This window comes from Cicer arietinum, chromosome 1 (genome assembly GCF_000331145.2).
Source record: "Cicer arietinum cultivar CDC Frontier isolate Library 1 chromosome 1, Cicar.CDCFrontier_v2.0, whole genome shotgun sequence".
NCBI classification, from domain to species: domain Eukaryota; kingdom Viridiplantae; phylum Streptophyta; class Magnoliopsida; order Fabales; family Fabaceae; genus Cicer; species Cicer arietinum.
Genome location: NC_021160.2, coordinates 30,085,368 through 30,101,708, shown reverse-complemented (window position 1 = coordinate 30,101,708; position 16,341 = coordinate 30,085,368). Strand labels below are relative to the sequence as shown.

Genomic DNA, 16,341 nt, shown 5'->3' with positions numbered 1-16,341 from the left:
TAGGTTTGTACTCAAATTCAACTTACAAGTCCCAACTTGTTTCACCCGACCCACTCGAAGAAAGTGTTGTCTACCCCTTTTCATAGGGTGCTTAATAACTCTATACATTACCATAGCCGGAAAGACTCGTCTGTTCCATTCAACATGATTTTGTTTACTATCAACAAGAGATTAAGGATGATCAGTTCCTCAATTTGTCAATAAGTAGCCAACACCCATGATGGTGGCTTAGACTATCTTAACCGAACTGTAATAGCGCTCTTTGCGACTTGCACTTAAGGTTATTCTAATGCACAAGCGGTCAAACAATCTCCTCAAGGTCCACTGTGTTTTTCCTTATTTTCCTATAACTTTGATCCTATCGACGAAGTACAATCGCCCATAGCTATGTCACATAGCCTCATATACATCCACTTGGTACCAAACTGAAACATTGAGTATGACATCAACACACAGAGCACAGAACAATCATTACCGCCGATAACTCCCTAGTTTCTCCATTGCCCACATATCCTTGACTTCTTTAGTCTATATAATGTCACTTTATTATTTCATAAGGTTTACTCAACATTTTCTAAATTAATCTTACATTATATAACTGTATACATCTTTTCAGACTATATAATATTGAATTTAATAACATTAAAAATTTCTGAAAATTCTTTTTAATTAACGACATTAATATTTGATAATTGACACAGGAAATTTCATATTATTTTTTTAAAAAAATACACTTATATTAAATAAATTAAAACAATTTAAAATTAAACTCGCGCAAGGCGCGGGTCATATTCTAGTTATATATTAATATTTTGTACGAGCGATCTAATGTGTTTTCATCTTGGAATTTTGTTATTGCTACCGAATATGTGTTTATGATTTTATTGTAAAAATGGTTGATTTGGAAATAGGAAGATAGTTATAGTTTTCATATAACTGCATAATTTGAGTAAAACATAGGTTGTTGTGTTGTTATTGTTTTTAAATTTCATGTGGTGTATATATCGAGGAATATTTTTTAATAGATGATCACATGTATCTACTAAAGGAATAAGTTTTTATAAAAAAAATATAAATTAACATGTTATAATTAAAAGATGAAAATTTGTAAATGAAAAATTGTTAAGGAAGTAAATAAATTTACATGGATGTTGGATTAATAGAAGATAAAAGATTTATTAATTGCTATTTTTTTTATGTTGATTGTTAATTTAAAATAATAATGTGCTTTTATTTTCATCTAATTTTTGAGTACTTAATTGTGGTTCTTGTATTAATTTTGTGCATGTTAAGTGTTCTTCAAATATTGAATTGTGCATCATGGATTGAATGTGGTTGAAATGTGAAAGGTTGTGATGTTGATATTAACTTAATAAAATAAGTGTATAATGATCTTTGTGGAAATATATGAAAACTTGAAATTTTGTCATCATCATGTCATGAATCATATATAATGCATGTAGGGCTTTGTGCAAATTTTCCTAATGCTATGAGTGATCATGTTATGGCTTTGTGAGACTTATGCAAGTTTTCTCATTGGTATGGGGATAGTATATCTGGATCATTGATTCTTGCATATCATGCATACCAACCACATGTGTGTTTTTCGTATTAATTGATATATGGGAAAAGTGACCTTTTTTTTTTTTTTTTCATGCCTGTGCGTATGTGAGAATTTTCTCAGTGAACTATTGAATTGATGTTTTTTTATTTAAAATAGAATGCTAAATCTGTTATGATTTGTCTTATATAATTTCGAGGATGAATATATTGGTCTCTCATATACTAATTTGATGTTTCTAACTTGATCCATATTGTTGTAGACATATCCTTACATTATATTTTAGGTACTACCGAGTTGGAAGGTATTCAAAAATAATCTTGTTGTTGTAATGCTTATTTTCGTGAGATTATGGGGGAATAATATTATAGGATTCTAGTTGCTTTGAGTACTTTATTAAGTCTCGCGATCTTTTAATTATTATAATTTCAATTTACACTACATCTTTATTCTGATCTTTATTTTGAGCAGATGTGGATTTTTCACAATATAAATTTCAATGTTACGAATTTCATTATTTTATTTTCATAAAATTTTAGTTGAAATTATTTAACTTCACGCACTACTAAATACTTCATAAATTTAACCTGCTAACGTAAATATTTTGTCACATAGTATTTTCTCAAGAACAAATAAAATCTGCTTTTTATTAAAGTGTGGACGTTTTTTATCCAACGCCTTGGATGAAAATTCCGGGCATTACATGGATGATGACACATCGTTGGCTTTATTCTTTCTCTTCATCTTTTGCACTTTCATCTCCAGAATATTATTGTTCTTAAGCTCTTGTTCAAACTTCTTCAACTATAGTAGGTTTGTGACACTCTAAACCCCAAATTAATATTTTTGAATTTTGACATTGAGTAATGAAATTTTTCAAGAAAAAAAATATATATAACCTTTCAAACATTTTTACAAGATAAAGAGTATCACGTAATCACTTAACACGTCACTTAAATCCAAAATATCCATAAAATTTAACAACTCGAAGTCATAATATTAGACAACAAAAATCTTATTAACTTTAAGGCCTTAAAAAATGACGTTAACAAAAGTCATATGATAAAAGTCTTCAAGAAAAGACGACTCCCGACACTCTAAGGATACTAGTCATCACTTTCAACTTGTAGCTCGTCTACATCCATCACAAACGCCAAACACAAACAAGGAAGAGTGATATTTTAAATCATGTACAATATAAGATACGTGAGGAGAACAAGCAAGTAGTAAAATTGCAGAAGCATGAGAAATATTCAAGAACATAATATAAAAAGGTTAATCCAAATCAATCACAATAAAACAATCACAAAGATGAAATGTTATGCATATCCTATACTTTATACTTCTTCATCATTTGATACCATTCTACTCCGAATGACTTGGCTAGAAGGTCTGATACTATCCCACTACAAGAGTGGACGGATAATTCATGAATGGCATAGTCCTCATAGATCCCCTCAACTCAACCTAAGACATATATATGTGATGATCGGGGTACTCATGTGTTGCACGGTAGCTCTTGGCCTTAGGTAATAACTCACTAATCCACTTATTAATTCCCCACCAGAGATACCCCCAAGTTCTATCAGTCTTACCTTAAAAAGATTTATTAATTGCTATTTTTTTTATGTTGATAGTTAATTTAAAATAATAATGTGCTTTTATTTTCATCTAATTTTTGAGTACTTAATTGTGGTTCTTGTATTAATTTTGTGCATGTTAAGTGTTCTTCAAATATTGAATTGTGCATCATGGATTGAATGTGGTTGAAATGTGAAAGGTTGTGATGTTGATATTAACTTAATAAAATAAGTGTATAATGATCTTTGTGGAAATATATGAAAACTTGAAATTTTGTCATCATCATGTCATGAATCATATATAATGCATGTAGGGCTTTGTGCAAATTTTCCTAATGCTATGAGTGATCATGTTATGGCTTTGTGAGACTTATGCAAGTTTTCTCATTGGTATGGGGATAGTATATCTGGATCATTGATTCTTGCATATCATGCATACCAACCACATGTGTGTTTTTCGTATTAATTGATATATGGGAAAAGTGACCTTTTTTTTTTTTTTTTCATGCCTGTGCGTATGTGAGAATTTTCTCAGTGAACTATTGAATTGATGTTTTTTTATTTAAAATAGAATGCTAAATCTGTTATGATTTGTCTTATATAATTTCGAGGATGAATATATTGGTCTCTCATATACTAATTTGATGTTTCTAACTTGATCCATATTGTTGTAGACATATCCTTACATTATATTTTAGGTACTACCGAGTTGGAAGGTATTCAAAAATAATCTTGTTGTTGTAATGCTTATTTTCGTGAGATTATGGGGGAATAATATTATAGGATTCTAGTTGCTTTGAGTACTTTATTAAGTCTCGCGATCTTTTAATTATTATAATTTCAATTTACACTACATCTTTATTCTGATCTTTATTTTGAGCAGATGTGGATTTTTCACAATATAAATTTCAATGTTACGAATTTCATTATTTTATTTTCATAAAATTTTAGTTGAAATTATTTAACTTCACGCACTACTAAATACTTCATAAATTTAACCTGCTAACGTAAATATTTTGTCACATAGTATTTTCTCAAGAACAAATAAAATCTGCTTTTTATTAAAGTGTGGACGTTTTTTATCCAACGCCTTGGATGAAAATTCCGGGCATTACATGGATGATGACACATCGTTGGCTTTATTCTTTCTCTTCATCTTTTGCACTTTCATCTCCAGAATATTATTGTTCTTAAGCTCTTGTTCAAACTTCTTCAACTATAGTAGGTTTGTGACACTCTAAACCCCAAATTAATATTTTTGAATTTTGACATTGAGTAATGAAATTTTTCAAGAAAAAAAATATATATAACCTTTCAAACATTTTTACAAGATAAAGAGTATCACGTAATCACTTAACACGTCACTTAAATCCAAAATATCCATAAAATTTAACAACTCGAAGTCATAATATTAGACAACAAAAATCTTATTAACTTTAAGGCCTTAAAAAATGACGTTAACAAAAGTCATATGATAAAAGTCTTCAAGAAAAGACGACTCCCGACACTCTAAGGATACTAGTCATCACTTTCAACTTGTAGCTCGTCTACATCCATCACAAACGCCAAACACAAACAAGGAAGAGTGATATTTTAAATCATGTACAATATAAGATACGTGAGGAGAACAAGCAAGTAGTAAAATTGCAGAAGCATGAGAAATATTCAAGAACATAATATAAAAAGGTTAATCCAAATCAATCACAATAAAACAATCACAAAGATGAAATGTTATGCATATCCTATACTTTATACTTCTTCATCATTTGATACCATTCTACTCCGAATGACTTGGCTAGAAGGTCTGATACTATCCCACTACAAGAGTGGACGGATAATTCATGAATGGCATAGTCCTCATAGATCCCCTCAACTCAACCTAAGACATATATATGTGATGATCGGGGTACTCATGTGTTGCACGGTAGCTCTTGGCCTTAGGTAATAACTCACTAATCCACTTATTAATTCCCCACCAGAGATACCCCCAAGTTCTATCAGTCTTACCTTAAAGTTCAACCGTAACCCTCAATGATCAGGCTCATTCAATTGTACTTCCCTAAAATCACTAGGTTTTGCTTCTATATTTGTTTGCATCTGGTTCTAGATGCTCACCAAGGAATTATGATTTAATTCTCACTTGATTTTCAATATATTGCTAATTATTCATAAGATTATGGATGAATGATACATTGCATGCATAATATTTCAAAGGGAGTAGATCCATAACATGTTAAGTGCATTGCGTTCTTCACGGTGGGACATTCAGGTTGTTCTAGGCATGGAATAGCAGGTAAATGAGAACAATCAGTACGTTGGTTCGGATTTGGCCATACCATCTTTACCAATCCAGTCTCAATTATTTGGTGACCCATATTATGATAATTGGGTGACTTTTTCTTATCCCAAGGAAAATATTTGAGGTCATGTTTATATTTTTCAAAATTATGAAGAAAAAAATAATGTTTTAAGTTAAGCTTTTATAGAATTTGAAGCTCCGAGATTTAGAATGAGATACATATTATTAACAACCCAAACTCTCATATTCAAATTAATCACTATAATTATACTTATTTTTCAAAATACTCACGCTATAATAATACTATCATTAGAGAATAGTCAAAATTATAAAATAAATAAATATAACAACAATATTTTATGTTAATTACTAAATCATAATATATATATATATATATATATATATAAAATCACAGTTCTAAATTAAGTATATAAAAATAAAGAAAATCAAACATAATATTACTACGATCTCAAGATACTTATTTGTAGAATAACTAATTAAAATAAGATATATTTAGAAATAATGAAATATAATTAAGTGTACATTTAATATTAGTCAAACATGCAAGAAAATATCATATTAATTACCAACTCATATATACACGTAAAATCACTTAAATCTTATTCTTCGAAATATTTACACTAATATACTATTATTTTTAGAAAAATATATAAAATAATAAAATATAATATTTATTATTCATATAACATATTTGGTCAAATATGAACAAGATTAGCACATCATAGAAAACACATCTATAAAGAAAATTAATCAACATATATTCTAAAATAATTTTAACACCAAATTAATTATTTAAAAATCCTATTTAATTAATAAAATAGTTTATTATAAAATTTGGGTTGTTACACTGATCATGTTGTCTCTGATTCAACTTCCTTTGATCATGTTGCCTTTGGTTAAAATCGGCTTCTAGTCATGCAACCTCTGATCCAAGCTCCTCTGATCATGCTTCCTTTGATCAAAGTCTGCCTCTAATCATGCCGCCACTGGTTAGAATCTGTCTCATTTCATGCTGCCTCTCATCCAAGTTTTCTCTGATCATGTTGCCTCTGATCCAAGTATAACTCGATTATACTGCCTATGATCATAATATGACTCTAATCACGATGCCTTTGATCAAAACGTGATCGTAATTATTGCCTTTGATTTGAATATGGTTCTGATGTTTGACTTGAATCATAGTTACAACTTCAGGTTACTTGATTATGATGTTGAATGTAATTAATTGTTTACATTTGATTGAATATGTAATATGTTTGACATCCATGATATGCATTTCATACACGATGTTCATTATGCATTGCATACATGATGTCCATTATGCATTGCATATACAAGACATGGTAATTATGGTAAAGTATATATGGTGGAACATTTAAGCTTTGTTTTAAGCATGAAACAATGGATAAAGGTAAAAAAATTGGGACGTCAATTGGGGGTCATGGCCATACCAACTTTGTAAAAGACTCCTACCATCTGGGTTTTCCACATCTAGATGATTTGTGGAACTTTTCCTTATATAGAAAATGTGTATCAGCAAAATTTTCCTTAATTAAAAAAGAAAATGAAAACTAGAAAGCTTTTTTAAATCAAGAAAAGAAAGAAAATTCATTTTTCCTTCTTATAGAAAAAAAAAACAGATTTTAAATATTTGGCCTATGGTTACTATAAAACATTTCATATTTATGTTAAGATTTCATTTTTTTGAGAAATCTATCTTTAGAATTGCCCTCCGATTTTTTATAGAACTCACTGATATTATTATCTCATCCCTTATTTTCTATGTATTGCAGATAACAGGGATTGAGGCTGAGAGTTCAGGAAGCAGAGGATATAGCTCTGTAGTGATGTTGTTTAAGTCTGTAATCTGTTTTTTATTGTGTACATTAGAGGATGCTTGTATATTATGTATTATAAGTTTGTATACATGATATTTTAAATGATTGCTTCTAAAATAATAAAATCTATAAATTTATTACTATATTTTAGATACATATTGATGATTACTACAATCTTAAAATGACAAATAATTTGAAACTTAAAAATATTGCAAATGATTCGTCAAAAAATAAATAAATATTGCAATTGAGACACATATAGTAAAAATAAGAATACAAAATTGATGACGGTGAAAATGCGAAATAAATCATATAATTATTTGTGCTTATATATAGATTAACGTTTAACATATTCTACTTTAATGTTTATGATTTAACATATTAGTACCTTTTTGGTTAATTGTCCATACTAAAAGCCTTCTCAACCTTCAATAGTACTATAAGATTATTGTTTGGTGTGTTTCTCATGCCTATCATGAAAAGTTATAAAAGAACTAATATGAAATGAAATGCTAATAACAATTATTTATTTTAGACCCTTGTTTGGTTTTTCAAAAGGGACAAACACAAAACAAGGTTTCATGTAAAAAATATTTAATATTTGTGATTGTTTTCTTCCCTCTCAATTTGAGCAAAAAAAAAAAAACAATTATAAATAGATACAAATATATCATGTTTGTTACAGGAATAAAACAAAAAATATGACTAAAATTCTAAAATTTGTTTATGTCATGATCTTTTTTATTTCCTTACTTTATGTAGTAAATTATGTACTTCCCCCTAATTCTTTTAAAATAAATTTCTCTATCTAATAAAAGGTTTGTTTTATCCTATTTTAATAACCCTCCTATCTTATTGTTTTACATCATAGGAAGTACTTATAACTGTAAAAATCATAAGATTTGTGCTATGCTTTGTTATCCTTACAGAGGATATTGTTCTAATCGGATATGTAGATGCAAGTCTAGCTGCAAACGTGATTCATTAAAGTAAAGGTGAAAACTTATTTTATGTGTGCTAAAAAAAAAACTTATTAATATGATTGTTCAAATGTTGTAAATTTATTTATAATTTCAATATATTGCTACTATTATGATGACTTTCGTATTTTGAATTATATTACTTAAGCTTTCAATTTCCTTGACAATTAAGGAAGTAGGTGTCTTCACCTTTGTTTGCTTTTAGAAGATAAGAAGTGTAACGCCTTGAAGTTTCACCAAAGGCGTTAACTAAATAATGTCAATTTTTTTTTTTTTTAAAACAGTATGGATAATGTTGTTTTGAAAGAAATTCTAAGTACGTGTCAAAATAGTTATGATATCGATTGAAGAATTAATTATTAAATTATAACATTTAAATATCTCAATGAAAGTAGCATTGTTTACCTTTTCATCAATTATTCATTGAGAAAAACATAATCATTTTACAAAATAGTCACATACACGTCAACAAGACAACACTATTTACGTATATCAATTAACACAAAAAATGCATGCGTAGTTAGTATCCATGTTAATACAAGATTCTAATATTATCTGGATATAAATCAGCAATACCAATGAGAAAATTCACACAAAGTCATAATCAAAATAAGCAAGAAGCTAGGACATGATCACCCATACCAATGGGGAAATTTGCACAAAGCCCTAACGTGCATTGTATATGATGCATGACATGATCATGAACCAATTTCAACTTCAAGATCATATGCATATTTAATCAACTTCATGATCATAACCATTCACATTTCAACCATATTCAATCCATGTTGCACAAAATTAATACAAGAAGTACAATAAAATAGCCAACAATATAGAGAAAAATAACAATTAAAGTAAAGGTAAGACAACAATAATTTTTATAAAATTATACAACATAAAACAATAAATAGATTTAGAAAATAACAATTAGTTTTCAAAAAACAACAATAAATTTCAAAAAACAGCAGCAAATACAAAAAAAATAAAAATAAAACAAGAGCATACTTTTATCAGAAAAAGACAACAATTACAATAATTTAAAATAAAATAAAAAAAGCAGAACGAACAATAAATTATAAGAAAATAATATAAATTTAAAAAATGAACAGCAACATTTCTATTGTTAAAAAAAATATCAGCATAAAAGAAAAAAAAATATATCAATTAATAAATCTTTAATTTCCTATGAATTCAACAAACATAAAAATTTATTCACTTCCTATACATTTTACAACAAACAAAAGTATTATTTTTTTTTTATTATGACTTGATTATCTAAATTTTTTGTAAAAAATTTATTCCTTTCCTTCTTACATGTGATCATCTAATAAAAGTTATTCCTTTCATTCTTACATGTGATCATCTAATAAAAGTTATTCCTATTAGACCACTTTTACAAAAACAATTAACATATAACTTGATTTTAATAGGAAAAACCTTTACTTTGGGTTTTTTCCTTCATAGTGATACATTTTAAGCCCTACAATTCGAAGACTAAGCGAAGGGTCAAGTTCAACTCATGAAGATTTCGTATTAGTGGTTAATTATTGAAATATTCCATAAAGGTTGGAAGGATTTTCCCTGGAGATGATACTAAAAGAAAGGAAGAAAATTACAATTCAATTTGGTGATGAAGTGAAAAACGAAAAAGGAAGGAAGCTAGGTTTCTCTCTTTTTTACGATTGTATCTTTTGTTTAAGATATAAATTTTGTGGACTTAGGACAAGTTAAGAATAGGTGTGGGATATTTCATGGAATATTTCTACAATTAACCACAATATGCATTTCACGACATTCATCTAGGGCGGTAACATTATAAGTCATTAAGTACACATCATCTTTCCATATTTTCATTGTCATATATAGAGCTGTCAAAAAAAACCCCAACACCAAGGCCCCCTTAATTTTTTTTTTTAAAAAATACCTCTAATATTAGGACCCCTATCAAATTAATTTTTGTAAAATTCAGGCCCATTATTTCATGGGGCCTAATGGAGGGGGCTCTGAGGGCTTATATGCCCCAATATTTTGTTAATTTTGAGATTTTTTTCTTAAAATTTTTTCGATATTTATTTTATTCGAAAAAAATAAAAAAAATATATTTTTTTTAAAATTTTGTGAGAAAAAAAAATTTATTAAAAAGATAAATCATTTATATCAAAAAAATTTTATCGGAAATTTTTTATAGAAAAAAATCGAAAATTTTTTATAGTAAAAAATCGAAAATATTTTATAGAAAAAAATCGAAAATTTTTTATCGGAAATAATCAAAAAAATTTATCGGTGAAAAAATAAAAAAACTTTATTTCTCGAAAAAAAAAAATCAATTCTTTTTTTAAATAAGTGGGTCAATGGGCCCACTAAGCCCACAAAATTTTAGGGGGCCTTTAGTGTGGGGGGCCTTGTTTTTTGTGGTCTTTTAAATTATAAACTTTTTGGTCCCTTCAACATATGGGCCGGGGCCAATAATTAGAGGGTCTATCAAATTGACAACTTTAGTCATATATTACATTCAAAATTCATCATTATAATACACAAGCTTTACCAATATATGCTATTAACTAACTCATAAAAATACTAGATCATTCATACATACCACATCAATTACAATGCAAATATTTATAATTCATCACATTTTAATCATATAACCATAGCAAGGAAAGATATAACCAAATAGAGCCAAAATACATCAAACACACTATACTACAATTCATTTACCAAACAATCTTCAAAATCATATCAAACACTACCCTATAAAAGTTTCTAATTCATGTTTTAACCTCAAAATGTCACTTATTTGCTTTAGTCAATAATTTGTCAAAGAACTTCAGTCATTAGTGCCAGTTTGTCGCGAAGCAAAGCTACGATTGATGAAACTGATACCAAATATGGTTTCAATTGCTGATTTTTGTGGTAAAGGTCTACAATTGATTAAAATGGTAAAGAAATATAGAGAACGTAATATTGGTGCAAGAGGCTTTGATGTTGTTACACGGAACAAGATGATTGTGTTTTTTCTTCTTCTTTATTTGTAGAAATATGGGGTGCAGCTTTGTAAAACCCTAATTGTCTATATTTTTTCATCTTAAAAACTTTATAACTACACAAATTCATTATGAATTAGTTATAACCCCAAAAATCTTATTCTGTAAAACAATAACACTAAAGTACCATCTTTTTAGAAAAATTAATAGAATAGTTAAACATAATATTTGTGATTTATATTATACATTAAGTCAAATATGTATAAAATTATCGCACCATAGCAAAACACACATAAAAAGAAAATTATGTACAAATTTTATCAGCATTTATTCAAAAATACTTTCAATTCCAAATTATTTAATTAAAATAATAGTTTATTTTTATATTTAGGATGTTACATACGCACGCCTAAATATTTCATAAAATAACTAGAGATTAAATGTTATAATCTATTAATTATTTCTTCAACTGCTATAAACAAATTATTATTTTCTAGCATAATTATTTTGTCACGTAGAACTTTTTTAGAAAAAAAAAAATATATGTTTTTTTATTTAAAGAATTGATGTTTTTGTTGCTAAAGCGTTGGATCAAAATTCAATGCAATACATTGTGGTATCAAAGCATAGGTCCTTGGACTAGGTGGTGGGAAGATTTTATATGACGCGTGCCTTAATTGATGTGTGTCATTTGAATTCTGCTGATTTTGAATTATGGTAGGATAATTTATTAGTCAAATATAAATGTATGGCCTCCACAAGAGAAGACGAGGGTAATACCATAAAAGATTTTGTAATGACGATTTTCGCTAAGGAAATACTTAGTTATTAAGTGGTCCATTGATTTGCCTCTCTTCCTGGGGACCCTTCAAGTGCAAGATTTACTATATGACCTAAACCTACGGTGTATTATGAGTAAAAAGTTATTTGTAACCTAAAGGGTTATGACTAGCTCATAGTGTATGTTCTAACTCGATAAACTGCAGGAACTGAAATAGCTCACCGAACAACTCCCACCCAACATCTACTCGCTAAGATGAAGTGACATGACAAAAGCAATCCAAGGTATGAATGTGATGGTTGTTGTAATAGCTCAACAAGTAGCTATCAAAGCCCAATGTGATGCTTAGAGGGAGCCTTCAGTGATGATCAAACCTTTAAAGGATGATTGTAATTTTCAATAATAAGATTTTCAGACTTTGATGACTTGTACTTCCATCCAATTATGACTTATGAGTTATTCTGACTACTACTGACTTGGTCAAATTCATGTTCTGATGTTTTGTCGTCTTCCTATTATTTACGTGCATCATTTGTTTGTTTGGGTTCTTCTGGTTTGTCAACATCTACTTCCTCTGGTTCTAGTAAACCTGTAGTACCCTCAACTTATTTTTACTTTTATAGGTAAAGCTATTTGTCATCAAATTTAACATGTATTGACTCCTCCACAAGGAAGGTACACTTTTTAGAGCAGGGATCAAACTTTCCAATGTTAATTGCCTCTGCCCAAATTTTTGTTTGAACATCCATCTCATTTAACATGGTTCTAGACATTTCTTAAGGGGTCTATTTTTTCTTTCTACAACTCCATTTTGTTGTGGTGTTCTAAGAGAAGAGAAGTTGTGTGATATTCAACTCTAATCACAATAGATTTCAAATAACTTGTTTTTAAATTCTCCTCCATGATCACTTCTAATTGTTATAATCTTAAGACATTTTTCATTTATTAATTGTTTGCAAAATGCAATAAATCCTTTGTGGCAGTCATTGTATTTCTTAGGAATTTTTCCCAAGTTCACCTAGTGTAATCATCTACTATTATAAAGCCATATTTCTTTTCATTTATTGAGGTTGTTTTCACTTGCCGAAAGAGATTTATTAGCAAGAGCTCAAGGGGCTTTGAGGAAGAGAGTAAGTTCTTAGTGGTTAAAGAGTTCTTAGTTTGTTTTTCTTTTTAACAAACTTCACACAAATTTCAGTTTTGTAGCTAAGCTTAGGTAAACCTGTAACAAGTTGAACTTTATTCAATTTTTATATTAATCTTAGGTTTGTGGGACATGACATTTTGTTTCTCTAAGCTAAAAAGATTTATCTTATATAGGTTATTTTGCCTCTGACTAGTAAAGAGTACATATTCATCTTTTCACTAATTACATTGTACGATTTTTGATTAAATATAATATCATACTTATCATCACTTAATTGACTAATACATAATTAATTATGTTTACGAACTTTAACAAACATAACATCTTTAATGGAAGGAGAGGTGTCATTACCAATTGTGTCGTATCCAATGATTTGGCCTTTTTTATTTCCTCCAAAAGTTATTGTGCCTCTTTTAATCAAAGTTAGGTCATGGAACATAGACTATTGTCACGTCATATATTGCGGGCATCCACTGTCTAGGTACCATAACTTGAGTTATGTCTTAATGTTACTTTTCTCTCCTCATCATTACCCATTTATCCTCTTTGATTTTTAGCCCTAGTTCCCTTAGGATTATCCCAATGTTACCTTGGCCCTTTACAACCTTAATAAAGACCTTTGAATCATTATATGCATGTGTTTAAGGTATTGATGTCAAAGGCTTGTCAAGTCTATGGTAGTGCTAGCTTTTCATTATGTTCCAAACACTTGAGTGGTTGAGAGAATATTATATCATGTGAAGACTCTATTGCTTATGAGGAGAGGTTGCTTCAAATATTGAGAAAGCACAAGAAAAAAATTGGATATACCTTTGCTGATATTCTTCATATTAGCCTATCCATGTGTAAGAATAGGATACTATTATAGGATGGGATAGAGTCAATTAGGCAGCCCCAAAGGCAGTTAAATCTCTTGATTTTGGATGTGTTAAAAAGGAAGTGACCAAGCTCTTACAAGATATCATCATATACCCCATCTCTGATGGTTAGCGGGTGAGTTCGGTATAAGTAGTCCCTAAGAAATCCCTATATTGGTTAAAAATGAGAACAATGAACTTATCTGCACAAAAGTGCAGAACAATTGTAGGGTATACATCGATTCCAAGAGACTCGATCATTTTCCTTTACTGTTCATTGATCAGATGCTTGAACGGTTGACTAGTAAGTAACATTATTGTTTTCTTGATAGTTTTTTATGTTATTCTCATATCCATATTGCACCAGAGGACTAATAAAAGACCATTTTCACTTGCCCCTTTGGCCTGTTTGCATATAGGAGGATGGTCTTTGGCCAATGCAATGCTCATGGCACCTTCCAACGATATGTGATTAGCATTTTAATTGATTTAATAGAAAATTATATAGAAGTTTTCATGGATGATTTTACTGTGTATGGTTCCACATTTAATGCATGCTTGAATAGTTTGGATAGAGTTTTCATAAATGCATCGAAACTAACCTCGTGATGAATTATCCAAAATTTCATTTTATGGTTTAACAGAGCGTAGTTTTGGGACATGTGATGGAAATGGATCCTTCCAAGTTTGATGTGATTTTATGTTGCCTTACCCATCTTGCATCCGCAAGATTCATTCTTTCCTTGGCCATGCAGGTTTTTACAAGCTCTTTACCAAGTATTTCAGCAAGATAGCTTACCTGTTGTTAAATTTGTTGCAAAAAGATGTCACCTTCACCTTGATGACAAATGCATATAGGTGTTTGATTGATTAAAGACAATGCTAACCTCTACTCACATCATTAAGCCGCCCAACTTGACCATCTCCTTTGAAATCATGTGTGATGCATCTAATTATGCAGTGGGAGCAATCCTCTATGCAAAACCGAGATTGATATGGTGGATGCTATTGCTCAAAGAATTTGATTTGGAGGTTAAAGATAAAAGTGGAGCTGAGAATTTGGTGGCAGATCACATAAGTAGAATAGAAATGGATGAGGATCCCACCCCATTCATTATGACTTCCTTTATGAGCAACTTTTACAGTTGTGTGAGGTAACTCCTTAGTTTGTTGATTTAGTTAATTATCAAGTTGCTTGAGTTCTTCCTGCAGATGCATCGAGAACAGAAATACACAAACTTAAAAGTGATGGAAGATACTGTGTGGATGAAGCATTACTGTGGAAATTTGGTACTGACTAGGTGATTAGGCGATGTGTTCCCCACCATGAGGCTCAATCCATTCTTCATTTTTGTCATGCCTCTCAGATAACGAGACATTTTCGTCCTAACGGACATCAAGAAATGTCTTAGACTTGTCGAGGATGCTTTTGGGTTTCTTTTATCCCAGTTTGTTCAAGAATGCTTTTGAGACTTATCAAACTTGTGAATATTGTCCAATAGTAGGAACAACAATCAATGGTAGGAGTGAGATGCCACAACAGCCTATGCTTTTATGTAAAGTATTTGATGTGTGGGGCATTGACTTTATGGGCCCTTTCCTTGTATCTTTATGTTTTGTCTATATTTTACTTTCTATTGATTATCTTTCGAAGTGGGTGGAGGCAATACCCACTAGGACTTATGATTATAAATTTGTTGCAAGTTTTGTTAGGTCAAAAAGTTTCTACATGTTTGGATTATTGCGAGCCATCATAAGTGACGAAGGCACTCATTTTTTCAATTGCACCATGGAAGCTCTGTAATGGAAGTATGAGGTTGTGCATAAAGTTTCTACACCTTATCACCCGCAAACTAATGGGTAAGCTAAAATTCCAAATACGGAAATTAAGCATATTTTAGAAAAGATAGTGCAACCAAATAGGAAGATTGGAGCCTCCAGCTAGAACAAGCTTTTTGTGCTTAGAGAACAACAAGAAAAACACCAATAGGGATTCCCCCTTATCGATATTTGTTTGATAAAGCATGCCACCTCCAAATAAAAATAGAGCACCATGCTTATTGGGCGGTTAAGAGTTGTAACCTTGAAATGGAGAAAACAAGTTTGGAGAGAAAGCTTCAATTGCAGCAATTCGTTGAATGGCTTAGACTAGAAACCTATTAGAACTCCCAGATATATAAGGAAAAAACTAAACGCTTCCATGATCCTTATTCGATTTGCACATCATCAATTAAGCTTTGGATGTCAGATTGACGCATGCAAGCAAGCACTAGAAAGCTAAGAGTCAGAGTTA

General features: G+C 29.9%; 2 protein-coding genes across 2 annotated transcripts in view; both read left to right on the top strand.

Annotated features, from left to right (window-relative positions):
• Positions 1-8,287, top strand: part of LOC105852911 (replication factor A protein 1-like) — a 16,751-nt gene extending 8,464 nt beyond the window's left edge. Inside the window, exons 9-10 of the mRNA XM_073363621.1 lie at positions 7,255-7,323; positions 8,171-8,287. Of these exons, the coding sequence (XP_073219722.1) occupies positions 7,255-7,323; positions 8,171-8,287 (186 nt within the window). The remainder of the gene's footprint in view (positions 1-7,254; positions 7,324-8,170) is intronic.
• A 6,640-nt stretch (positions 8,288-14,927) lies between these two features.
• LOC140918816 (uncharacterized) lies at positions 14,928-15,852 on the top strand. Its single transcript, XM_073363615.1, has 2 exons — positions 14,928-15,202; positions 15,498-15,852. Exons 1-2 carry the CDS (start codon positions 14,928-14,930, stop codon positions 15,850-15,852), a joined length of 630 nt encoding a protein of 209 aa, XP_073219716.1.
• Positions 15,853-16,341: the final 489 nt, after the last annotated feature.